Source organism: Anopheles coustani, chromosome 2 (assembly GCF_943734705.1).
Source record: "Anopheles coustani chromosome 2, idAnoCousDA_361_x.2, whole genome shotgun sequence".
Lineage (NCBI taxonomy): Eukaryota > Metazoa > Arthropoda > Insecta > Diptera > Culicidae > Anopheles > Anopheles coustani.
This window is the reverse complement of record NC_071289.1, coordinates 16,750,149-16,776,732: the sequence shown is the minus strand read 5'-3', so window position 1 is coordinate 16,776,732 and position 26,584 is coordinate 16,750,149. Positions and strand designations below refer to the sequence as shown.

General features: G+C 47.5%; 1 protein-coding gene across 1 annotated transcript; it reads right to left on the bottom strand.

The window, feature by feature from the left end:
- Positions 1 to 492: 492 nt before the first annotated feature.
- On the bottom strand, positions 493 to 26,470 carry LOC131263995 (transmembrane protein 131). Its single transcript, XM_058266287.1, has 4 exons — positions 26,457 to 26,470; positions 21,864 to 25,136; positions 5,383 to 8,571; positions 493 to 3,566 (listed from the first exon to the last, which is right to left on the bottom strand). Exons 2-4 carry the CDS (start codon positions 24,276 to 24,278, stop codon positions 1,713 to 1,715), a joined length of 7,458 nt encoding a protein of 2,485 aa, XP_058122270.1. The 5' UTR covers positions 24,279 to 25,136; positions 26,457 to 26,470; the 3' UTR covers positions 493 to 1,712.
- Between the last annotated feature and the right edge of the window lie 114 nt (positions 26,471 to 26,584).

Genomic DNA, 26,584 nt, shown 5'->3' with positions numbered 1-26,584 from the left:
AAGCGGGAACTTCCCTTGGCATTATAGATGAACCTTTGGGCTTGATGAATCTCTAGTTCTAAGATTCATTAATCTCAAATTCGAAGCAAAGAATCGATCAGATTCGATGAATCTGATCTACTCCACTGTAATTCGAACCGGTAAAGATTTGAAATTTCGAATTTTTTCATTGAACGGTTTCGATAGGTTCGAAATAAAAAAATCTTAAGTATTATTATCCAAGTGCTAGGTGTGATAGGAGTTGATACTACAGATCGATTAACTATTTTGTAAAATGTTAACGAAACATCTGAACTATTGAAAAATCGAATCAAAATAAAACCTTTTCGAAAAAGCATGGCCCTGATGTACATGTCTCGACTAACCCATTGGAATATTAGGAATAGCAATGACACGAACCACTTAATACATTCCTTGAAATTGTAGAGGACATAGTAAAAATAGAAGATCAATTAAAAACACAAACAGAGAACAAATTTATATATTGCTTTCATTTGCAGATTATTCATCTTTTTTTCACTCTGTGTATGTGGTTTTATTTGTTCAAAATCGATTACGACCCTGCCGACAACCGGACGAGGATCATTCGGTTTTACCATCGTCATCTTCCGTTATCCGTTAGCAGAATGAAGTGTTAAGTTTGCAGCTCTCATCTTCATCGTTATCATCATTGCCGGGTTCGTTTGATCATTCAGTTTGAAGCATCAGCATCAGCTAGGCAACATGCTCCTCTTATAATCATCATCATCATCATCATCATGGTTACTCGTGCCTTTTAGCAGCATATTTATATATATGTAATGTATGTATAGATCTGTTTAGTAATGTTTCTTGTCTTCATATTATAATGTCCAAAATCACTTTTAGCTCAGCATCATAGTTTATGAATTGTCTGGGATATGGTCTATGGTGGCTGGTCATAAATCCCCTGGGAAAGACAGTCCAACGTAAAGAGTAGAACGAGCCTGTCATGCCAATGATTACGAGAGGCCTTAGCATAATTTAGTATCACAAAATCATAACCAAGACGTGAACACAGAAAAGAAACAAAGCTTTGAATGATCAAATCATTTGACATATACAGTTCATTTCACATCAAATGTTTCAGTTCGTATCATTTTTATAACGCAATTAAAACATGGTATCGGTTGAGATTAATAATAGGGGATAGGTGACTGATTTAGCGAAGAAAAACGTAGAACGATAAAAGTAAATATATATTGGAGTGAAAGGAAAAAAAAAGTAAGGAGAAACTAAAATGATAATAAAATGTAAGAAAAAGTGGGCAATAAGTGAGTGTCTGTGTCTAGAGTGTTGCCGGTTGTACCAAGTGATATAGATATGAAATTCTTTTTCTTTTTGCCAAATTCTCCGTCTTCAAGTGACTACTCTTACATATTTGGTTCATCAGACACAAAAAAGGGCTTCGAGTTTAAACAACCGATTTCCGTTCAATGCCTTGAGCATCGAATGTTAATTCTTTTCCAGACGGTATTTCGAAAGAGGATAAATGTTTTGAAAAAAACTAAAAGAAAATAATTCGTCTGTAGACTTGACCTAAATTGGCAAGAAGCGACAATCCGCGAAATAATTTAGGGTTTTGATGGGAGAGAGAAAATCAAACACTCTAGTAAACACGAAAAGCTTCTAACAAACACCAACTTGGGCCGCGTATCCGCTTCTTTCGCATTCCCAGAAGATCCTAGACTCCTTTACTTCTTTTTCGACGCTTCCGTCGTAGCCCAGGGATCATTGTTGCTGGCCGAGGCCCAGATTGTCCGAAGCTGAAAAGGGTCGTAAGATGGCATGACCGACGGAGCGACCGTAGAAGAAACGGACGATGACGATGATCCAGAGGATGACGATGCCGCGCCGACCGTTGCTACTCCAGGGGACGATGACGAAGCAGTGGGAGAAGAAGATCCACCGGATGATGAAACGCCCGCACCGATGGGACCGGCCGACGGGGGCAAGGTCAGTTCTTCTTGAGACGCCAGTTGACGCATTTGTTGCTGTTGTTGTTGCTGCTGTTGCTGTTGCTGTTGCTGCTGGTGATGTTGTAGAATTAGCTGAAAGTGTTGCTGTAGCTGATCCGCTTGCGTCACATGTTGCTGCGGAGGAACTAGTCCAATGTTGGCATGTGTTCCGACCGGCATGACGTTCGTGAATCCGGGTGGCGGTCCAACGGTGCTCGCCGTCGGTGCCGTATACCAGCCGTCGGACATCCTCATGTTACGACCGAGACCAATATCGGGTACCATGGTCGGTTGCTGCGGGCAACTGATCGGCATCTGCCCGGCCAGTTGAGATTGGAAGTGAGTTGAGTATGCCATTTGCTGTTGTTGCTGTTGCTGCTGCTGTTGCTGATGCTGCTGCTGTTGATAGTGATGATGGTGCTGCGGGCTAAGACTGTTCCAAAAATCAGAGTTATGACCCCACTCCAAATCCATGCCACCGGTCGGCTGCGAAATAGTGGCCGGTTTGTGCGCAGTCATGGGCCAATGCAGCGTCGTCGAATCGACGGAGTTATTCCAGTCACCCATCGGTTGCTGCTGACGCATCGGGTGTGAGCGGGAACCATCGGTATAGCTGTTGCCCATGGCCAGGCCACCATTGCGCCCTTGATCCGGAAACGCATACCCGCCGGAATTGTGCTGCATAACGGAGGAGGACGACGTCATATTCATCGCATTCATGTTCTGGCCACCGCCAGCCATCGAAGATATGCCTCGGAACTGATCGTTTGTGCGATGGTGAAAGTCGGCGAACGATTGTGAAAAGAAACTGTCCGATTGGTGGTTGAGCTGTCCAATCTCATCTCGGTTGTTCTCAGTCGCGGCCGCCGTAAGTTGTCCCGGGTTATGTATGACATGTCCACCGAACGGTTCCCAACTCTTCGCTACACATCCACCGGCCGCAGGTCGATCCTCGTTGACGCGTCCACCAAACCCATCAGTTTCTCCACCATCACCCTCCGGTCCTCCTCCACCACCGTTGTTGCTACCGGTGGGAGATTTCTTCGACGTTCCGATCGGTCCCAGGTCCGGCGAGCCGCTGGTAGCCACAAACGGTGCGGATGATTCGCGTTCTTCCGCTCCGACCAGATAGCTATCGTCCTTCGATTTATACGGTTTCTGAGTGGAACCCTGCTTCGGCGAAGGGGATGAGCCCGAGGGTGGCGCGTTTGTGTTCAAAGGTAGCCCAAGAAGAAACTCCATGCCGAGAAGCGGCGATGATGCCGTAACCGATTGCTGACCGGCTTTCGAGCTGGACATTTGTGCAACGACATCGCTGAAGCGAGCGCAATTTTCACCCCAAACCGACCCTGCACCACCTGCAGCACCGGTCGAAACGGGGACGGACGCATTCTGCAGGATCGTACCGAGCGTTGTCGATTTGTGCTGGCCACCGAGCGAGTTGAACTGCAGTGCGGTACCCTTGTACTGTTGTGCGCCGGTCGGTGCTCCTTTTCCATTTGTGCCCTTCTTGGCCTGGGTTGGCTTGCGCTCTCGGCCGGGTGTTTTGCTGAACTTTTTCGACGGTTGTTGCTGTTGCGCTTGCTCGATCTAAAATAGACAAAACCGATTTCGTTACAAATCAATCAACCCATACATATGGTTCCAGTGTGTCAAGCAAAGGCAATATAATATACCCACGTTAACCTTAAAATAGATTACCAGTTCAAGCAACACTATCAATAAGTAAAGCTTATTGCAAACTCAAGTAAATGACGAATAATTTCTGAGTCACTGTTAGAAGAATTCTTACATTTTGTTATTGCCAGATTGCGATATTTTGTTATGTGGAAAATGATTTTTTTACGGTCGTCCTAGAATTTTGCATTAGATGAAAGTATTTGTTATTGTAGTCCCAGAAAAAAGCAAACAATTATCAAAAACAAACGTTTGTTTGAAGCTGATGTCGGGTTACAGTGGCTTCACGAAAAATACTATAAATACGTTCCTCAAACCCTGCGGTTCGCTTGCGTCTTCGGGATGGAAAAATCGAATAGAACGTGGCAATCATTGCATTGGTTTTGAGTTAGATTACACCAATCGAACACAACAGTTTCGTCGAGCGCAACTCGCAAAGGTTACCGAAAGCGCGACGCAGATTACTTGAGCATGATTTAATTTTATCAAAGTACAAAGATCTTCCACCCATTCCCTAAATTACGGGAGCAACAAACTCCGTTGATAACAAACAAAAAAATCTATATTTAGCCGCCACGCCACGCACTTGTAACGAGAGTAAACAGCTTTGCTATCGCATCGAAACTCGTCAATTCAAAGATTCATCTGGACCGTGGCAGGGCAAGGAAATAGAATGAGTTCATTGTTTTGCCGCGCAGCCATTCAACCGTAACACCGATTCCCTAAAGCAAATTGGTAGAACCAAAAAAACAAACATACTTAGTTGTGAGCGCCAAAAGAGGGAAACAGTCATTCGTGTTTGGTGAGAGTGAGGAAAAAATAATCGGGAAAGGAACAACAAGATCGATTTATCTGCAGTCTAACACGTTCGTCTGCATCAGCAACCAATAGCGATGTCAGCGATCAGCAATACAAAACTTCCACGGTTGTAGAGTTTGTTTTTTTGGTACTTAAAATAAACACAAACACTCGCATATGTAATATAGTGCCCTTTTGTGGAGGCTGCGATTTCCACCGAAATGGATATTGATAAGATTAATGTCTTTCTCACTTGGGTTCTGTCATGCGGACTTCCCTGGAACAACAAAGGGCTGCACCATACGTCACCACACGTTCATACGAATGCTTACAAACATGCCCTACACGCGCGTCTAAGCCGTCTAAGAAAAGCCTCTATTATGCTTCTTCTACTTCGCCACACAGTAAGAGATCTTTGCAACAAACTAAGATAGCGAACGCAGCACATTCCGTCGAAGCGGCTTCGTTACGTCGTGTGCGCAACAATCGTAAAACGATCACGCACAACATCGTCGCCGGAGCATTCGAGTTGAGGAACACGAGTGGCAACTCACTCACGTGCGGCCCTCCGGCCCGTACGCACGAGCCAAGGCGCGCGCGCATGCGTCCACACCAGAATGCGACACATTGTTGATCAAGAAAGAAGAGCAAGGAATTTATCGAGCCATCGAACCGATTACTAACGAAGGAGTGCAATAACGCTCCGCCAACTCGGACAGCTGTCAAAATAGCGAACGATCCTTTCGGTGGCGGTGAGGGTTATTAATCGGCATCCCGGTATCGTTCATCAAGTAGGCGACAAGAGCGACGCATTCTGAACCTCGGGAACGGAAAGCAAGAAGCAAATAAATGTACTAGTCCCGGGAACAGGAAGTCATGCAAAATCTACTTGCCACAACAAATACATTCACACGGTACAGGGATGACCTACCTGGTTGCATTTTTCGAAGATAATGTTACCGGTGGAACTGTTTTCCTTGCCGAGGAGACTGTCGCCATCGTTCGCCGGAAGCGACAGCTTCTCGCCGAAGGCAATCTTCACCGCGGCCGGAAGCTCCTTGGAATGCTTAGTTCCTTCCGCCCCGAAACCGCTGCCGGTCGTGTTGGTCGTTTGAGCTTTTTGGTACTTCATTGTGCTGCTGCTGCTGCTGTTTCCGATATTCGAGGAGAATGACAACGGTTTGCCGTCCTTCGCCACCAAGGGTTCCTTGGTTGTGGTGACGTCCACGCCGTTGTTGCTAGCGTTACCACCGTTTCGCAGCTTGCTTGGATTATTATCCAGCCTCGATGGTTGGTGATTGTAGCTCGCGGCGTCCTTCGTCGTGGATTGCTGCGTTGCCCGTTGCGTACCGACGTACGACGTGGGCGTGGCCGGTGACGCTATGTCGGAGGAGGACGAAACGGCAGCTGCTATCGTAGCCAGGGAAGCCGTCGATGCGGCTGACGTTGACGTCTGACTAGAGTGCGATGACGATGCCATCGTGTTGCTGGTGACGGCGGCGGCGGTGGCGGCGAACACGCTAGCCAACGAAACCACCACCGATTCGTAGCTCATCGGTAGGCTTTTCGTTTTCTTTACGTTCACCTTGGCCATCGCGTTGGTGGCGGTGGCGGCTGCTGGCGCAAAGTTGTCCGCCGGTGCGTGCTGCTGCTTCGTCGCCGTCGGGGACGGAGATGAAGATGACGAGGAGGAGGCGGAGGAGGACAACGATGAGGTGTCCGATGCCGCCGATGTGATGCTTCGCTCCTCATTTCCACCCGATGACGATTCTTCCCCACCCGACGAGGAGGAGGAGGATGATGAAGATGAGGATGATGACGACGCAGAGTGATGATGCTGATGTTTGGCGGATGAATTTGATTCAGTCACGCCCGTTAAGTCACTGGTAGAGCAGAAGACCGGTGGTGTCGATTTCGTGGCCACCGTTGGCCCATTTCTCGACGATCCGTACGTTCGGTTATTTTCCTCCGCCGGCTTCGTTCGGTCTTTGGCGGATGATGCTGGTACAAAGCTGTTGCTGCTACTGTTAACGCCCAGATGAACCGTTTCTGGTGACGTTATCGCCTTATCCTTCGACGGTGTCGCCGAACGTCGACTCTTAGCCGCCGGCGCAATTTTGCTTACGTTGTCCGACACCGACGACGAGCAGTTCGACGAGGGGGAGGATGAAGTGGAAGAGGAAAAGGTGTACGCTGCCGAAGCCGTCGCTAAGGGCTGCTGCTTTCCACCGGCACCGTTTGGAGTTAGTTTTGCAACCGCCGATTTCGAGGTGAAATCCATCCAGCTACGATTGAACCGACTCGAGCCGCTCTCGGCCGACGTTATACTTCCGTTCTGAAGGCCTCCCCCCTTCGTGCCGTTCTTTCGTTCCGATTTCCGATTGTGGCGAGTAACCACCGGCGTCGTCGTCGTCGAAACGGCGTTTCCATTGTCCGTTACAAGCTTACCCCCCCGGTCAGTGGGACCTCCCGCCGCATCCACCAACGTCGCCGTGCTGCTGGTCGTGTGTTGTAGCGCAATCTGCCGCAGGTCAAGCGGCGGCTGGACAGGGCCTTTCTCGCGCGTAAGGCTCAAAAAATGCACCCGCAGCACACGGTTCGCGTCGAGCACGGAGGCCACGAGCGTACCGAGGAGCGCCGTCGGCAGCACGACGAGCAGCAGCTTGCGGAACCACGGCTCGTACCAGGGCCGCGGGTGCCCCAGATAGCAGATCTCCAGCCGGTGCATCGGTATCGTCCCGAGCAGCGTAAAGTTCACCGGGAAGTGGTTGATGTTGGTGTCGAAGTGCAGCATGCGCACGACGCGCGCCAGCGTGAAGTCGGGCGCGAACGCGATCTCGATCTTGCGGCTCGCGTTCGGCGCCAGCTCGAACGGCGCGCAGTCCAGCACCTTGAAGCCATAGCCTTCGCACGGGAGGTCCTCGATCCGGATGCCGGATATCACGATCGGTACCTCGCCGTAGTTACGCGCCGTAAACGTGCGTCTCGTTTCCAACCCCAGCTGCTCTGCCTCCTCCGCCTCGTCCACCTTCGCCACCAGGCTATCGGTAGCAGCATCGACGAACGCATCGGACGTTCCCACTGCCCCCTTCATCGTGCCACCAGCATCCGACGATGTCCCCGAGTCCCGCCGTCGCCGCTGCTGCTGCTGCTGCTGAAGATTGTTGTATCGAGTCCCGCACAGCTGCACATGCTTGTCGGTGACCTCGAACTGCAGGGCCGTCGGCGAGCCGGGCCGCCGATTGCCGAACTTGAACAGGGGCACGACGGCCCGCGCCTGTATCCAGGCCGCATCGATCAGCGTCAGATTGTTGCGCATGTACAGCACGGTCGAGTAGGTGCCGGGCTGGCGGGCACTAAACTTGACCGCTATCCGCAGGAACGACATCGGCTTCACGTAGTTCACGTAGATGTCGTCGCTGTCGAACAGGAAGAAGGAAAACACGCTCTCCTCGCTCAGCGTACAGTTGGCGCACCCGGTCAGCACCTCGGGCGGCAACGGGATGGGGGGCCCCCCACCACCACCGTCCACCGCCGGCACCCGCCCATGGACGGCCACGTCGTGCAGCACCAGGTGCACGAACAGGATCTGATCCGACGGGTTGTTGATCGTGATCAGCTTGACCGCCTCCTGCTCGATCTGCAGCGTCGGAAAGAAGACGTTCTCGTCGAGCAGCTTCGGCCACACCAGATCGACGCTCGCGTTAAAGTCGAACTTCCGGCTCGACTCGGCCAGCACCTGAAAGTGGACGCTCGTCAGCCGCTGCTTCATCTCGGCGTAGCGCTGCAGCTGCTGCAGCAGCTTGTCGCTGTCCAGCCGCCGGTACTGCTCGTAGCTGTCCAGCGTCGCCATCCACTTGACGCCGAACGGCTTCGACAGCAGATCGAAGCTGCTGTAGCAATCCGGGCCGCAGTGCACCTTCGGATCGAACGACAGCCGCCCGATGCTGGTGACCGCGTCCGGGTACAGCACCACCGGCTGGCTCGGCGGCAGCGGCCGCTGCTTGTCCGGCGACAGGAACTCGTAGCCCAGCCCCGCCACGTCCGTCCGCACGCTCTCGATCTGGATCTTGCTCGGGAAGGTGGACGCCGCCAGCAGCGACAGGGAGCACAGTTTCCCCTGCAATAGACGGGTGGTGAGGAAAACAAAAGAAGAAGATAAAAAGACCATCAGAAACGGACACACCATCACCCTCCGACGACAAACCAGTTTAGGTAACAAAAGTGAAAGCAACGCGACGCAAAGGTGCGAGAGAGAGTATTTGCATATTGCGATTTGTTTTATTCCATTTTTCTTTTTTTTCTCTCTCAAAGGTTGTTTGTATTATTTTTCCTTTCCCTCCAACAACTCGTTCCGCGAGAAAGAAAAATATTATAACCAATTTGGGCCAAACGCAACAAAACCCGAAACCGGCCAGTAATAAACCAGAGTGGTGGTGACTAAGGACCAACCAACAACACAACACAAGCCTTGCAATGGAAGCACAAAAAAGAAGAACATTTAAATGGTCGACCGGCGGCATCCGGCACGCAAAGGTTTACCGGGCCGAAACGCGGCCTAAAGCTGCTCTCGAAAGTGACCAACGTTGTATTTCCTTGGATGGTGGTTTGTCACTTTTCCAACCCCACAAAAACATCGAATCGAATCGATCGAAGCAGGAACTTGCAATTATTCCCCCCTCAATTCGCTCCACACTTCCTTCCCCTCGTTGTTGACCTAATAATCCTGCTCCGCAGGACTCACATCTTTAATCCTCCGGTAAACAGATTAATCAACATTGGATGAGAAAAACAACAGCTTCTTGGGCGAACCCACCCTCCCTCCCTCTCTCCAACCTTCTTCTCGAGCCGGCTGTTCATCGGTGAAGAAGTTTTACATCGACGCCTTTGGGTTAATATTACGAAATGCCTACAAACAGATGACCTAGCGACCTTGCGGACGGACAGGAAAAACTAACTAACGTTTAAAGTAGTCTTCTCGCATCAAAACATTGTAATCCTTCCACCGAGAGGCAGAAGGGGGTCGGCATTCACTCGCTTTGCATGCCGATGGCGCCTGCCGGTTTTACGATGATAATCATCCCGATGTTATCGATTGTTGACGACGATGTACGTCGTTTCCACTACTTCGCTTTCGTCGGGCGGGTTTCGTCATTTCTTACAGCCGTTCCCGGCGCAAATTCTCGTCTTGAAAGTTTTTGGATTTTTTGTCTCTAAGCGCATCACCTTTTTAAAATGGGCAAAAATCAACATTTGTCTCTAAGAGCCAAAACCAAAAAATATACATAAAAATGTAATTACGGTTATGTAGAATAATAAATAGTTAAGCTCGAACAACATTTAATATAATAAACTTATCATTTGAAACCTGATCGTAACATTTACCATGTATTTTCCCTTTCGTTTTTGGAGTAATTTTTTGAGCGTATTTAGCGTAAAATCGTTTAAATAAACTTATTTTCATTTTTACTATTTGAGGCTCCAGCTGTAAAAGTTTCGTTTTATGGACTGAGTATTTATTCTCGTTAGGCCACTTGTACTTCTTAATGCAAAGCAATAATTTTGATGATTAACACTAGAACTACCGGACCAGTGATTTTGGACTGGTCAGGTACTTTTTCAATCACATTTATTTCTTAAGGCTGAACAATTCTACCAGATGTTAATGAATGACATTCACACCATCAAATGGAATCTTTATTTTTATGTGTTGAAAAATAAAATTTTCTTTTTAAAAATAGATCGCGGTAAAGTTTCAAGCGTCAAAATCGCGGTAGTTCTTGTGTTAAATTTAAAAATTTAAACAAAATTTGAAGAAATATGAGACAAACATTTGACGACAATGAATCAACAATCTACGCATCAGATACATTAGAGACAACATTTAAGAGAAAAAAACATTTCTCTATCATGTGTTGGGTTGAAGCAAACATTGGCGGCAACGACTGTATTCCACGGCGTATTCCATAGGCCTCACGTCGAGGGGGGGTCGACGTGTTGCTACGGCACGAAAACGCACGTGCGCACGTCAACGAGTTGGCGCCGTCAACCGGGTGACGTTGTTGTGTCCTCGTCCGTCGTCCGTCCATGCTAAGCCTCCCACGTGGCCCTGGGCCACTTCACTGGATGTGTGTGTTCGAGAGAGGGAGAGAGAGAGGGAGAGGCTCGCAAATTGGGTGCTCTAATTGGCACAAAAGTGCGCGCGTCCGAGGAACAGCATCCCGTGATCGATCCCTGGAGCCGACGTCGGATTGACCGTGGATTGCGCGCCACTTGTAATCTCGCGCTCTCGTTATCATCAGCTGATTCCTGACCGTCTTCGTCGTCGTCGTCATCGTCGTTGTTGTAAGCCGCAGTCGCAGCGGTGAAGGAGAAGTTACAAAACCGGTCATCCGGGCGGACGGAAGGCGATGTTTCGTTTTTGCCTATTTTGTTCTCACGCGAACCAACCAAGCCGGCTTATCGACGGCCGGGAACGGAACCGCACCTCGGGAGCTTTCTTCGCACTTCCCCCGCTCACCCACTTAAGGCTCGTTTGTTTGCGTCGGACCGGGGTCTGCGGTTTGCATTCGATCGGTGTGGTGATAATCGACACCTCAAACAAGTCGTGCCTTCTTCTTTCGCAGCACACACACAGGATCTACACTGGACCATCGTCGTTTGGGGCCGACAACAGTTTTGGCTGTTGTGAGGGCGTAGTTGTTCCAAAAAATGATCCGCCCAACTACTTTTCCCAACAACAAAAAAACAAACCACAAACCACAAAACTCACGATCATGCTTGGAACTGGAGCAGGTTTTCCAAAAGCATATCTCTCAAACAGCTGTTGTCGAGGTCTGTCAGAGGAGATTAGAAGAACCAAACCTCAGCGCAACTACCAAAAAGAAGCCCCAAATGTGCAAACCGATAACTTACACTTATCGGGCCTGCACAAACACACACATACACACACACATGATAACGAGCCCATGCGGCCTTCATATCTGTACGCCGTACGTCGAATAGAGTGCAACCCCGATCCGCAGACCAAGCGCCCCTGAACCCGGGGGGCAGCCAACAACCCCCGCGCAATGTGGGGTAAGAAGGGGGGGGCAAGGTTCCGTTTTATGACAACGGCATGACATCCAGCAGGCCGACCACCGATTGCGGTACGCGACATTCAACCCGCAACCCGGTCGGTCGGTCGCGGGGCCGGCATATTCTTATCGCGTGCGCCTCGAAGTTCGATACGACATGTAGGAACCCTGTCAAACACGCAGCCGGAATGGGTGTTCTTGTTGTCCGAAGGTTGCTCGATTACTCACACGCCTTGTTAGCATCAACCGAACTCAAAGGTACGAACAAAAAACCGGCCATATAGATCAAATCGTGTGAAATGCGTTTAATTCCGTTTGAAAGATTACTGCCTAAGACAGATGATCATAACATCCGATCGGAGATTCGGGATATGCGCTTACGATACGCTACAAGAGATCACCCAAAAACAAGCATATGGCAAAGATTGAATTACATTAATATTGATTTTTGACCATGATTTACTCTTTAAGTAATCTGTAAAACAGCTGGAGGACACTCACTGGAGGAAAAGACTCCTTGTTCTTCTAATGTGGCACAACATCCCCCACGCCTCTGGTGTGGTGTTGCGCCAGGGGCACCCCCTTCTGAACCTAAAAAAGAACACCAGTACCTGCAAAACATGAGTTAAATAAAGAAGACTTAAAAACTAAACAAAACGAATCTTCAAGGATCATTCTGTATGACTACCATTCTATCAAATTTCAGATATCTTTTGAATGTTCGCGTATTGCCAGCTTTGAACTGAAATTGTACATATGGCTAAATCAAGGATCCGCCGCAAGGCTTGAAGTCCATATAATTGGGGATCCTCCAAGTCTTTGTAACCCTCGATCGTTTTCCGCAACCTAATTGCCGGTACGAAAAGGAACGCAAAATGTCAAACAAAAATTCGGATGACACCTAAACCCGAATGCCAAAATTTGTTAAGATTGTCACAGAACATAAGAAATAGAACAATGCCTCCCTGCAAGACGGGGAACCCACGAAGGATCATCCACACTGTCGTGCTGTAGAAGGTATCAACATGTGTTTCTCAAGGGTGGGCTCAAGGGTCTCTTCACTTGAAACAGGTGTAGTGTCGCTACCGAAGTGCCTTACATCCATCAACAAACACCGCCACACACGAAAACACCATTGGATGAGGCATTCGACAACGCATTTAGATGTCTCCATTAGCCAACTCCCCGCTAGGCGAGGTCGCATGCAAGTTGTCCTCCACTTGTGTCATCAGGCCTCGGGCCTGGGTAAAAGGAGGACGTTTTTATATGGGAGCTTGCACGCGGTAGAACGTTGGAGGACGTTCGAGCAGTCAAATAAACAGAGCAAATGGGGATGTGTGCGTGCATCCAGCGACTCAGAAATTGTAGTTGTGTGAGTGTGCTCGGAGGTGTTTACTTGTGTTTGTGATATCTTCTCATGCATGTATTAGTGCTAGCGCATTTCTTTCGGATTGAAGCAAACTCAGGTTCATAACTGAAATTGTTCCTTCAAGAGAAACAGGTGCTTTATTGAAAAATAAATTTACGAGGTTAGTCATCTATCTAAAGTGCTGCAATTGAAGAATAACAATGGTAACTAACAAAAAAAATCTTCCTTGCAGATAAATTCAAATCAAATGGATCAGGCTAAGGCGATTCGGCTAGTGCAGCTAGCAGTGGCTAGACTTCACGCAGGGCAAACCGAAATCAATCGAAAATTAGATCTCTTGCTTGCCCGGGAAGCTAAAGACACAAACAATAATACCACGGAGGTTTTCGTGCCGGCCCCCACTGATTTTTCCGGACCAGCTACAACACTACAAGATATTGAAACCCTAGATAACAAATTACAAAATAGAAGCTATTTGGACCAATTCGCTGCATGGTTGAAAACAAAAATGCGAACTGGTGATTCCAAACAGCGGGTCTTCGAGAGCCTCAAAATCATAGTTGATAGACCGTTATTGGTAACTATGTCGTGGAGCGGGCGAGGAAAGCACGATGACAAAATCCCGTTTGCGAAATTTCAGAATATTTTTAATTTGATTCATGAAGTGGCTGGAGAATGTACAGAACTAGAGATCAAACATTGGATTAAACTGAAACTGAACCATGCTGATAATGTTTTTAGATTTAGATCACGTAAATAATTTAAAAGTTTTTATGGTTGTAGTACAAACATGTAAATAGTTTTTAAAATCATGTAAATAGTTTTGAACTGTGATTTGACCTGAAGTAATAAATATCTTTGAACTATGAAACGCAGAGTTAATCATTCTTACAATATCTAAGACGCTAAACATACTTGTTGATTGCATTGTCCCTAGTGAAGTAGTGTTATTACTGGGATGTGGTTTAGGTCTGAAATATACACAAAATAAAACAACTTGGTTAAAACATCAAACATATTTTGGAATAGCAATTGTTAATACTTACATAATATTTTTGCATTATTTAGTCCCGTTGTGAAACCTGTTGTTGTATATCTATTCTGATAAATAAGATGAGTGAGATAAAATTTGTATTGTAATATAGTAATAAGTGTATAGAGAAAAATAATGATGAAGCCCCACCCCTTTCCCGTGTATAGATTGAGAATAAACGAAAATCGAAATCAAAAACGCGCGCGAGTCTCGACACTATACACTCCTTTCTATTTTTTACATCATCATTATTTTTCCGCCACCATAACCAAATGTCAAGCAAACTATTATAAGTTAATACAATTAAATTCATGCGATTAAATCAATAAAATTAGTTGTTAATGATTACAACTGGCCCGCCACCAAAAGAACAATACATTCATAATATTTAAATGTTAATACGTCAAGTGATGAAAACTAATAATGTTAATTTTTAATAATTACGATTACCCCATCACCAAAACAACAGTACTAGCAAAATATTTAAATGTTAATACGGTTACATTAAAATCATTGAAGTTAGTTGTTAATAACTACGATTGCCCCATCACCAAAACAACAGTACTAGCAAAATATTTAAATGTTAATACGCCAAGTTACGAAAATTAATAATGTTAGTTGTTCATAAAAGTGTGTAGTAGTGGAATGAATAATACGGATCCAAGTGTATCATCTACGATTTCATCAGGTTCAAAATAAACAAGGGGGCGAGGTGGCAAATTTATCGCAACTAGTTTGCATTTGATAGAATTAGTTGTAAGTCTCACTCTTCTAAATGAATTGAAAGATGTAATGTTGTAAATATGGAGTTTAGATGAAGGAATGTGAAGTGTAGAAGTATCATCTTGTAAGGTGCATTTGAAAAAATCCTCGTTACTATCATACAATATACCAACAATAGAAATGCCGTTAGTCGGACACATTTCCGCTTTTAAAAATTTGACTATACAATTGGATCTGGTCAGAAACCATTGATCTTTAAAATTTTTTAGTAAAATAAAACTGGAAGTTACTTTCAATCCATCAACCGTCAAATAAGGATATTTCGTTTTAGCAGTCTGAGGAGGTATACTAATCGAGGCAAATTCCTTACACCTAGCTGCTACTTGTTCCACACATTTGGAGCCTTTCTTTACGCATCGTTTGAGGTATTGCAAAAAATTCTCAAAATCGTAAGCAGAGAAATTATCAAGTTCTCCATGTACTTGAACGTCATCATAAATGTGAAGCAAGTTATGGACGTTACTAGACATATGTGTGCGGCCGTAGTGAGTGGGGAAATCTTTAACAAATTTTACTAACATTCTTCCAGCAAGAGGCCATAAATGTTTGTATACAGCAGAAGAAAATATAGTAATGCTACAAAAATAGAGAAGGTAATGATTGTAACCTTCATTGTGTAAAAAGTCTTTATAAATGGCCGGAGTAGCATAATGCAAAAAAGATCTAAACTCAGTGCCTTTCCAATAATGAAGGGAATCTAGAGGCCTAAAGGGTCGGTTAATTTCGAAAGGTAATTTTGTTTGTTTTAAAAATTTGGAAATGTTAGTCTTCTGATCATTGGACCACCGATCGAAGCTCGCCATTTTATTGTTTATAAATCCCTGCAGTAGCTTGCGAGTAACACCTAAATCAACTAAATGAAGTCGATCAGCTACTGGAAAATTGGAAACCATGTTAAGATTAGCAACATCTTCTAAGGGGGAGCGAATGATTTTATGATGTGCTTTATCTACTCTAGCACGAAACTCAGCATCCGTGCGTGGTGCTGCAGATACACCTTCAAAAATAACTTTCTTTTCTGGCTGTACATGAACTCCAAGAATATTGCATTTGGTACATCCATGTTTTGCGGAAAATCCCATTACTGATTTGATAAAAGAGCGCGCCGGAGAATCGGCAATAAATGCTCTTACATTAACAGGTATTATTTTATTATCAAATGTCAGGCCTGTTTGCTGTAAATTATTTAATTCAACCACGAGAGGCCGCAAAAATGTTTCTAAGTGTTCAGGTTTTTTTTGACCACCAAACACACCCACTACAAAAACTGGGCTATCTTGTAGTTCTACAACTTTTACAAGGATTGGCCAAAACTGAGTTGCAGAACTTTTAAAAAGTGGTAGCCCGTCTATGAAAATTTGTAGCGTAAAACTCATTGCCTCAGGAATGATATCTTTGAAATAATTTCTGAAAGCAACCTCTATCCCTTGGTACCAAAAATCTCCTCCCGTTACTTTTACAATTTCATGACTAACTTTGGGAGTTCCTACAAGTGCTCGCCGATCTGTTGGAAGATCAGGGTGACCAAACATCCTTAAAACTGCCAATAATAGATTAACAAAGTTCCGAGAAAGGTTCCCTACTACTGATATATGGCGCAATGCCTCTCTCAGGGATTTAAACTTGTTCAAAAAACTATAAGTCTCGTTCCAAAATTCTTCTTCTCTCTGTTCTACTCTTGTGTGTCTTTCTGAATTCTCTAATTCCTCTACATTTCCCAAGTTAGTATTGTAAGTTTCGTTCAAGCTGTTAGTATCGTTAATGTTGTTAGTTTCCCTAGCATAAATACCCTGACCAATTCCGCTACTCTCACCAACTCTGTTGGACGTGCATCTTTCCGCTTCATCTACAAAGAAAAACAAAGCAAAAAAAAAGTCAGGATTAGAGTCTGGCTCCTCTGCTAATTTGTTGCGAAAATGAAGGGATATTTTATCACTTTTCCCATGACAGCTCGCATGATAAGTTTTTATACAGCATCTGAACACTTTGCCGACCGACGACATCATCTTTGAGACGTGTTACAAATATTGGTTGATTTTATTTACGAATGATTTTTTTGACATTAGAGGTAAACAAAAGTGAACAAGAGGAAACTACACATTGAGGCCTAATGGAGATGGATCTAATCACAACATTAGAACGCACGAGTTACTTTGACCATCGGCAGACTAATCATAAAGTTACCGATGCTTTAGACCAGAGGTTGGCATACATTTCCTAAAAAGGGCCAAATGGTAAAAGGAAACTGAAAGCGTGGGCCGGACACCTTACACGATAATTTACATCGTGACATCGTGAACAAATCGGATAAAAATAGAGATGCAATTTTTGTATGAAGCACCAAAGTTTTTTCACGGCTCGGATACAAAAGTTGGCGGGCCGGATTTGACCGGTGGTCCGATCGTTCGACGGTAGACCGGCTCGTATTACCGCATCAACGGATCGTCCCACTTCTTTTGGCACGTCATGGCAGGATTTGGTGTTGGCATGCGATGTGCATCGGTAACTTTGGAATTAGTCTTACGCACTGGTAACTCTATGATAGTCTGCCGATGATCAAAATGAATCGTGCGCTCTAATATTGTGATTAGATTCATCTCCAGCCTCCATGTGTAGTTTTCTCTTGTTCACTTTTGTTTACTTCTGATATGATACAAACAAATCATTCGTAAATAAAATGAACCGACGTTTCTAACACATCTCAAAGGTGATGTCGGCCGACAACGGACCAACGGATGGTGCCTCAGCCAACAGGTGGAAGACCAGCTAGGCTCTAGCGTAAACTTGCACTTTGCTGCATGGAATGCATGGGGATAGAAACATATGGGCTACCATCTTTTAACACAATAATAACACTTCATCATAACTTGGGACCGCTTTTGCACTACGGATTTATAGTTTTCACTATATATTTTTAACTTACCAATTGCAATGTTATCCGTTACCGCTGAACCCTCCGGAACATTTGATGAACTCTGAATCTCCAAGAATTCTGCTTCCACTTCTTCTTGTAGCTCATCCAGAAAGCTGAGACATTTCCGATATTCTGATGATCTCGATGCCATTCTTGAAGAGTTGTGCGTAGATCGTCTAAAATATAAAGAGTTGTCGTTAGTGCGGCTTGCTCTAGAATGAAATTTTTGCGCTTACCTGAACTTGTCAAATTTTCACCGAATCGTCGAGCAATTCTAGCACCAACACAAGGAAACACACGAGTGTACAGACACGGGCTACTATGTTTCACACACCATGTTGTTTCGAAGCGGTACGTTCATAACACAGAAGAGGAAGATAGCAAAAAAATAGCCCGTGCGTGTAAGGGAGAAAGCATGCACCGAGTGTTGTATGCAACATCCAAAGTATAGGTCAGGGGTGGTTGCGGATGGAGGAAAGTACTCGAAACCGCCTAGCGGGTCGAAAACGACGCAAATTATCGCCCGTTCAAATTTTAATCTACTCGAATGCGAATCATCACTCGAGTGCGAGTGGAGTGTTCTTCCTTTTTTTTTTTGGCTTGATGTCATGTTTGTGCTCTTCGAACTAAAATCGGTATGATGGCAGCGCGGCCGCGCCTATCGCTCACGTGAGTCGCGCGACCTTCTCGCTATCATTTCGAGCGCGTGGAATATTGCGTGGAATTGCGCGTTTAAAAGTGTGGTCCTCAAACGTGTTGTCCAGAGAATGCAGTCGGCAAAGGGGACAACAAGAGAAGAAAAAAAAGCGTCAACACACTCAAAAACAGAAAGTCAAATAAACACTTATCCGATTCCGACGATTCCCCAGAGTCTCCCGGGGTGTCCATAGAAGGGTAGCGCCAAAGGTGCATCAGAGAAATGGAACATTTTTATTCCCTAAAAAAGACTTTTCCATCGATCGCCAGCTAAATTTCGCGGGGGGATGCGAATATTGGTAGCTTTAAACTGAAACAGACCAGACGTACGTCCCCATATCGATCACAAACCCGCTCCCCTTCGTCCCCTGGGGCCGGAAGGACTAAATAGGCCCGGTCTACTACCAACCAAACCGGCCACTAATTTGCATGCAGCCTGCCACCACTCGGCCGTCTCGCGGCTGCAGGAAGAGAGATCATTTGTGGCGATAAATATAATAATTTCCATTTCGGTGCGCCCCGACCAGCTGCCTCATGGTCGGTGGCGCTCCACGGGGACCAGTTTTCCGCCGGATCGACGAAAATGGTCGCGGTTAGTTCCGCAAAAATTTTTGGACAACTTTTAACCAACCAATATAAATATTAATGATGAGGAACAAAACCACGCGAAACGGCTGCGATCGGTGGGTTTTTTATCATACGGAGAGAAGTGGGTGGAGGGAGGTTTGATAAGAGCTTGGTGGTTCGAAAACGATAGGTTTACGAACCATTTGCTTTTTCTTTTCGATTTTGCACTGCTTGTGGCCATTAAAACCACTTCATCGACGAGCACAGCAGCATCGTCGTGTTAGGAATGATTACCGTTTTCTAATACCTTTTTTATTTCCACTTCTCGCCACACCGCAAAGTCGATTAGAGCGAATGGTGACGATCGTCGCCTCGTGTTCTCAGTACGATAACTGCGCCGCATCAAACAGACTCGAATTTTGTTCGAGATGTTAATAAGGATGGACGGGGACGCATTAAAAACAAGAATCTCCCTCTTTCTCGATGATGAATCTTAACGCAACTAAAACAAAACACAATCACGAAGGAGTGGCAGGAATGAAGGGGAAATTTAGATGACGAATTGGTAATTAATCGCTTAAAAAGTGCATTTGAAAGAGAAAAGAAAAAACAATATTTCCTACAGACCATTTCTTTATCAAACACACTCGTTGGGTTGGTCAACTGTTTAAGCCTGGTGGTTACAAAGTGTTGTAGTTTTGACCACAAACCGCAAACGTCGAAACAAAAACAAATTCTAAAGCATCCGGAAATAGTGTGTGGCTTCGTTTTTTCTACCTTCCCTACCCCGCTTATCAGTAGTATCAGTAGTTATCAGTACTATAATGCTTACTTTAGTTGCGATAAGTTTGTTTTGCTTGTTATGCACAAACAATAATATTTACACACAAGACTTCCGATCCTACTACTCGCTCGATATGGCGGGCATCTCAACGGTGAATATTAAATAATTTAAAAAAAAGGTTTTGAATGTTTCTGGGTTTGAAAAATTCCTAAACACCACGTACACCAAATCGCGCTCGACCGATGACTAACCGAGGTCGTATCGGTATAATAAAAAAACATGTTTTTGGCGCAAGAAGCAAAAAAAAGAAGCGATATCGAAAATTTAAAACATAAACTTCGATTCGACGATTCGCACCCTTTTCGGGTTGGCCTGTCGCCAAACATGACGCCTCCGGAACGCCATCCTCTCCCCTCCAGCCAAACACGTCCCGTTTGGGAACTTTCTACCAGCTTGAAATCTTCTTGGTACGGTACACTCTTGCATCCGATCCGCACGATCACCCGAAATCCAGCTCCATTAATGGAGATCTTACCGAGAGCAGGTCACCAGCGAATGTTTTATGTCTTTTCCTTCTTTTTTTTGCTGTTTCGATCAATACTGTTGTGCAGCTTTTAACTTTCACTGAGCAGAACGACATCGGTAGACTGTATTCCGGACAAATCCTCTGGGCGGGAAAAAATGTGTGAGTGCAAGAAGGGATGTAGGATACTTTTGTGGAACTGAGGTTTGAACACGCACCAATGCCATCATCGCATATGTTGTGCGATATTTTGTAAACACATTGTACATGTTTACTGTAACAAACATAGAGGCATAGCAAGAATATTCGATAATTAGAAGAATTCTCTTACATCTTGAGTCGTGCGATCAATATAGTTATATAAGTATCCGTGGGTTGACTATGGCGGTATACTCACTATAAATTATACTTTATCTGATTCTTGTCGTCAGCTTTATCAGCTGTGTTGATGATAAAATGTACTCATCGAATGTGAATTTTTAAGCATTCTGTTACTTATGGAGGAAGGTTACAATTTCATTTGGAAGCCTGGGAAGGGCATTGTTACACGGAAGCGTTGATCAAGGCCACATACAAATACAACGGCACGAAGCTTCGGTGCAAAATGTTTTCGACTATTTGAAGCTAGATCGTAACGACTGACAAAGACCCAGGTACTTTACCTCACTTTTTAAGCATGTTACAGTATTTATCAAATGCGTTGAAGAGCCTTAATTTCCATAGAAGGTTATATTGTGGCTAACAATCAACGAGAATGGAACGGCAAAGTCGCTGTTCTTGCTTTCAAAAATTGTGGCGTATGAAGAGGTTCCGGAAGCGCTTAACTTTATCAGAAAACAACATAGAGAGTACGATACAGCCAATCATGGCCAAAGATCATCGGATGAGTTGAACCATCTGCTGAACGTCTATCAGTTACTATCAACCGTCAAAACAATGTCGGCAGGTTTGTCGGTCGTGGCTAATTTTCCGGTCAGTGGGGTCGTCGGAATAGTTTTAATCTTTACAACTATATTTGATTCATTTTTTCCTATCGCTGATGAAAGTTTGTCCTTTTTTATGCAAACGTTAGTATTTCAATGAAATCTCTAAAAGAAATGACATAAGGGTTTGTCTCATGTTCTGCCATAAAGACACAAGTTCTGTAATGCCATTCTCTTTAAATACTTTTATAGAACTCACGAAACGGGTATTGCCTACTCATGCATCATATGTAGCGATACACAGTTGAAGGCTATGATTCAAGCATGTTCTAAAAAAGAAGATACGTTTTAATCGGTTGACTAACTGTGGGAAAGCCACGTGTATACACATCGTTCGAGCCCAATGTAGCGGAATATAATTTTGATAAATCATAGACGTAGTTTGTAATTCAACATGTTGACATTACCGATAGCAATTCGAATAAGTTATCAGCAAAAACAACTGTTGTACTATAAATAACCCACCGAAATCCAGCCGCAAATGACTCACAGATTGGAAAACATATGTTGAACAACACGGTTAGGAAGTGGCGTGGTAAGTTCTTCGGAAGAAATGGTAAGGATTTATGAATTCTAGAGCTTTGACCGCTTGCCGCATGGGTGAATCCATCTGACTCATCGAGCGTCTTGAGGGCGTTGAGACTACAGGTTGAAAGGCGAAGCGGCCGAGCCGCTACTACTTACCGGAAAACAATCGGCGAAGCGTAACCGTTCCCGCACGAGGTGCAGCTCACCGACGGCCGTGGTGAAGTGGAGCGGCGTCACGATCTCCTCGTAGTCCGTCTTCACCGTAAACCGGCCCTGGTAGCGGTCGATCGTGCCACTCTGCACGCTGATCTGGTAGACGATCCACTCGCCCGGCGGCACCGTAGTGCAGAAGACGAGCTCCTCTAGATGGCGTGGCCCGCAGCCGCGCAAGATGACCGTGATCGTGGGTGCACCGACGGCCGCCTCCGACGTGATTGCACCCTTCCAGTGGATGATCGGTATGGGGACGGGATTTGGGTTGATGAACGCGACGAGCGCTTCCCCGAGCGTGGCGATCGGTAGGATGCCAAAGTCCAGCTCGTCCGTCGTTTCCGGGATCACCGTTAGCAGTGACGCGTCGCGAACCGTCGACGAAAGCCGCCGTTGCAGCTTCCCGCTGTAGCCGAGCACGGGCAGTTCGTAGTCACTGATGTTCGTCGCCAGCCTGATGTGGGTTGTGATTGTGCTGGGGGTGATCCGCTTCTTTAGGCCGATACGGAGGAGCGTCCACTCCTCGTCCGGTTTCAACACCACCGGCCGGAAGTCCTCCAGCGTGAAGTAACGCGAGCAGTTCTCAGGTACACTGACGTTCGTGATCGACAATGGCACGTTGAAGTGGTTCCGGATGACCAGTGGCCTTAGCGGACCGTGCGTCCCTGTGCTTCCATCGTTCTCCCCGTCCTCTTCCGCCTCCTCCTGCTCTTCCTCTTCCACATTTCCGATAGCCTCCTTGTAGTTGTGTAGCAGAAACCGTAGCGCTTCCTTGTTGTACTGGATGCTTCCCTTGAGCACCTCGCCGGCGAACGGTATCGAGTAAATGCTGGCCACAACCGTACCCCCCTCCACCCCGTCCTCCACGGCGTGTGCATCCTCTTGTAGCGCTCCACCACCACCGCCACCCCCTTTGTCGTCCAGCTCGTGGTCCTGATCGTCCTCCATCGTTTGCCCATCGGTCCCCGCCGTCTGTATCCGCTCGAGGTTGAGCAGGATCCGTCCGCTGATGTACCGTTTGTCGTGCGCCAGCTTCGACCAGTCGAACTCCACGTGCAGCGTCCGCTCGTCCGACACAAGCACGTGCATGCAGAGCATCGCCTCGGTGTCGTCCGCCTGAATGCCCCAGCTTTTCACCTTCACCGGCTGGCTGCCCGAGTTGATCAGGTCCAGGCTCAAGCGGGTTACGTTCTGACCACTCCTTACACTCAGTCCCGACTCGCTCGAGCTTACCGGCACTGCCACTGCCGCCGTTGCCATGGCAGCCTCCTCCGCCGACGTAACGCCCAACTCAAGGAACGGTATCCTCGAGTACAGGCCCGTCTCTTTGAAGATCTCCACCTCGATCGGTACGACCAGCATCTTGTCGACGAGCGTCGGCTCCGCGCTCCCGCCCGAGACCTTGATCCGTACGTACGCGACGTGGCTGCCGGGTGTTCGAGCGAGAAACCGCACCCGGATCACCGTGCGCGTACTATGCGGCGGGATCTCCCACAGCGCCTGCGGACCCTCCTGGGCACCGCTCGGTAGCTCGAGCAAGAAATTACCCCCACTGCTGTAGATCTCCAGTATCTGGAGCGGCGTGTCGTGCGGATTGTACAGTGTGATCTCCGGCGAGAGGGTCGCGTTGAGCGGTGCCTGCAGGCCCACGAGGGGTCGCAACCGGTACGGGCACTCGATGCCCTCGCCTTGCACCAGATACCGGAGCATCCCGAAGGAGGTGTGCACCAGCAGCGAACCCTCGGCCAGACCGAGCCGGCGGGGCAGGAACACCACGTTGAAGCTGGTGTTGCCGCCGGGTGGAATTACCTTCTCCTTGAAGTACGAGCTCGAGAACTCGGCCGTACTGCCGGAGATCGAGTCGAGATAGACGCTCCGGTTTTTGTGCCGATTGTAGAGCACCACCGGCCGGTTGTGCGGATCGCCGATCGATCGTTCGGCAAAGTTGAGGATCTCGGGTGGGTCAAACTGTAGGTAGGCTGCCGCCTCCTCGCTGAGTGTCTGCTGGGTGCCGGGTGTGGACATAAGCAGCACACCTTCCTCGTCGAGGATTATTCCGTCCATTAGCGACGACGAAGCGCCACCCGACGAAGAGGCGGATGACGTCGACGACGACGACGAGGACGACGACGACGACGAGCTGCTACCAGCCGCTTCCGACGTGACGGAGGCATCACTGTAGATCCCATCCTGGGCCGTCACCGAATGTGACAGCACCTGCACCTCCAACTGCAGCAAAATCAACAGCAAGCTGAAGATCCTTGCCGTCCACTGGTGCCTTTTACTGACGCTTCCTCCATTATTACTGCTTGTGCTGCTACTCCTGCTACTACTGTAGTAGCTTCCGCCTACTGTGATCATAGTGTCGTCTGTGGGTTCGCTGTTGTGATGCTGTCGAAGCCAGGTTGCACACCTTTCGTTATGCACTATACGATTATTTTGCTCACACACACACACACGCGCGCGCGCGAGAATTTCACCCACAAAACACGTGCGTTTCCACGCTACTCGCTTCTTCTAGCCTCAAAAAATAACGCGCCCCTTTTCTTTCTCAAGCAAGAGATGATGTTTCACGACGACCGCTTCTTCGACGATCGTCGACTTCTTCGCGCACTTCGCTGTGTCACCCTGTACCGCACAACTGCGCGAGACGGAGAAGGAAAAAGCAGCAGCTGCTGCCGTTGCTGCTAGCCGAGGCCTACTTTGCCAAGGATACTGGCTCCTTTGGGTTTTTGCTTCTTCTTGCCTTTTTTGTAACACTCCACTTCACGTCACTGCACTTTCTTCACTTCTCTTCTTCTCGCACGGGCCGGCGTTTTCTGATGCACCGTGCGTTTGCCTGCGCTTCCCTCCTTAGGTCGAAGCTGTTGCTTCGCTCTCCTGCAGCGCCGCTTTCTTCGCGGCCGATCCCGTGCTACTGCAGCTGAGCCTTCGCAACGTTGAAGACGACAACTGCACCGATGTTCGCCACTGCTGCTGCTGCTGCTGCATCCGGTAGGAGCAGAGGAAGAAGCAGTAGGCTGAGCGATGATGAAGCGCTGCTGCTGCTTCCGATAATCGAGTCTCTGTCGGCGTTGGGCACCGGGACAGCGGGAATTTCATATTTCGCCGAACACCGCGTGCTCCACTACAGCGACAACGATGTTGACCTCCCTGCCACCCGCGGCCGTTGTAATGTTGCGCCGTTTTCGGCGAGCAGATGGTGATGGCTGACCTTTCCTAAAAAAAAAACACAATCGAACTATGGCGAGGATCGCTAAGGAGAAAACACCAAACAGAACCACAGATGAGCGGTCGGAATGAGAATCGGGTGAAAGAAATAACAACACCCGTCGCGCACGCACGCACCAATTTCACGGGAGCACGCAGTTATTAGGCCTCCAAAAAACACCCCACACGGTTTACGGTATGCTACGGATGGAGAAGCTGGCCCCCGTTGCCCGTTCCCGCCCGACCGGATTCGGAAGTGGCGGCGGTCACTACTTCTACCACTTTTGCGCGCACCAGTTGCCTCGAGTGACAGAGCGACACACACAACCGCACGTACACACGCGCCGCTGAAAATCGACCGACCTCCACAACAGGCTCGTACACAGCACGCAAGGAAGTAGGGAAGGTCGGAATGGTGGCGGGCAGTGCCTATTCCGTTTTGAGAAAAACACGCGTTTTGAGACACACTTAGAGACCCGGCCTACTACCGCTACTACTACTACTACCTAGTGCTAGCCTTCTAATTTATCGTGCCTTCGCCTCTGCCACTCGCCTTCCGTACCGAACCACCGCCGAGGCCACCACCGAGCGCCAACTCGGTGTGTTCGCGAACCGTAAAAAGGTAAAAAAGCTCCGTGTCCCCGTTTGTGTCCTTCCGTTCTCGGCGATGAAGATATCTGTCAACTACTGGCGGAGCACACACGAAACACGGGCAGAAGAACCGCGATGGTGGCCACACGGACGGACGCGGGAGATATGTTTGCTTTTCGCAGCGTGCAGGCACAATCTTCAGACGGGCGGGTGATGCAAAACTGCACAGCATCGACCGCACGACTACCGACGACGACGACGTCCGTTTCTTTACCGTCCAATTGATACCGCACTCGGGACGGTGAAGAACGACCGTCGTCGACGAACCGCAATCCCCACACACGGTGCTGGCGATAGTGTTGCGGTGGATGAGAGCGGGGGAGGTTTATATTTCCGTAAATAATTTCTCGCCGCACGACGAACGACACAAAATCTCGACAATCGGTCCCCCGCAGCGAGATGCGAATGGCCGCCCGACGAGGCCAGCGCGAGATACGACGGTCGGGGTTTTTGGCCGATAACTCGGTACGGCGTTGCCACCATCGGGTACGGTTTCTGGCCACTTCCCCCTGGTGCCGTTCGCGAGCCACCCGTGACACACTGCGTTATTTTTCTTCCCGTACCGTTGTGTCCCTACCAGAAGAAGTTCTGCTGCTGTTGCTGCAATGGACGGTCGCAGCCCCGACTTTGTGCTTGTTTACGCCCCCGCGGTCTTTCCGGAAGAACGGCAAGTAAAACCTTTTTCCCTCCGCGACGTTCGGTTCACAAATTGTGTGTTGATTCCTCTAGACTCTCGCACGCGACCAAAACTCGGTCCTACTGGATCACGTCTTCACGACTAGTGTTGGCAGCATCGCTATTTTGAA

Excerpts from the sequence above, each read along its gene's own strand:
- LOC131263995 (XM_058266287.1), bottom strand. The coding sequence starts at position 24,278 with ATGATCACAGTAGGCGGAAGCTACTACAGTAGTAGCAGGAGTAGCAGC. Across the intron at positions 8,572-21,863 it reads GCTTCGCCGATTGTTTTCCG|GGGAAACTGTGCTCCCTGTC; the intron begins GTAAGTAGTAGC and ends CGTCTATTGCAG. Across the intron at positions 3,567-5,382 it reads TCTTCGAAAAATGCAACCAG|ATCGAGCAAGCGCAACAGCA; the intron begins GTAGGTCATCCC and ends TGTCTATTTTAG.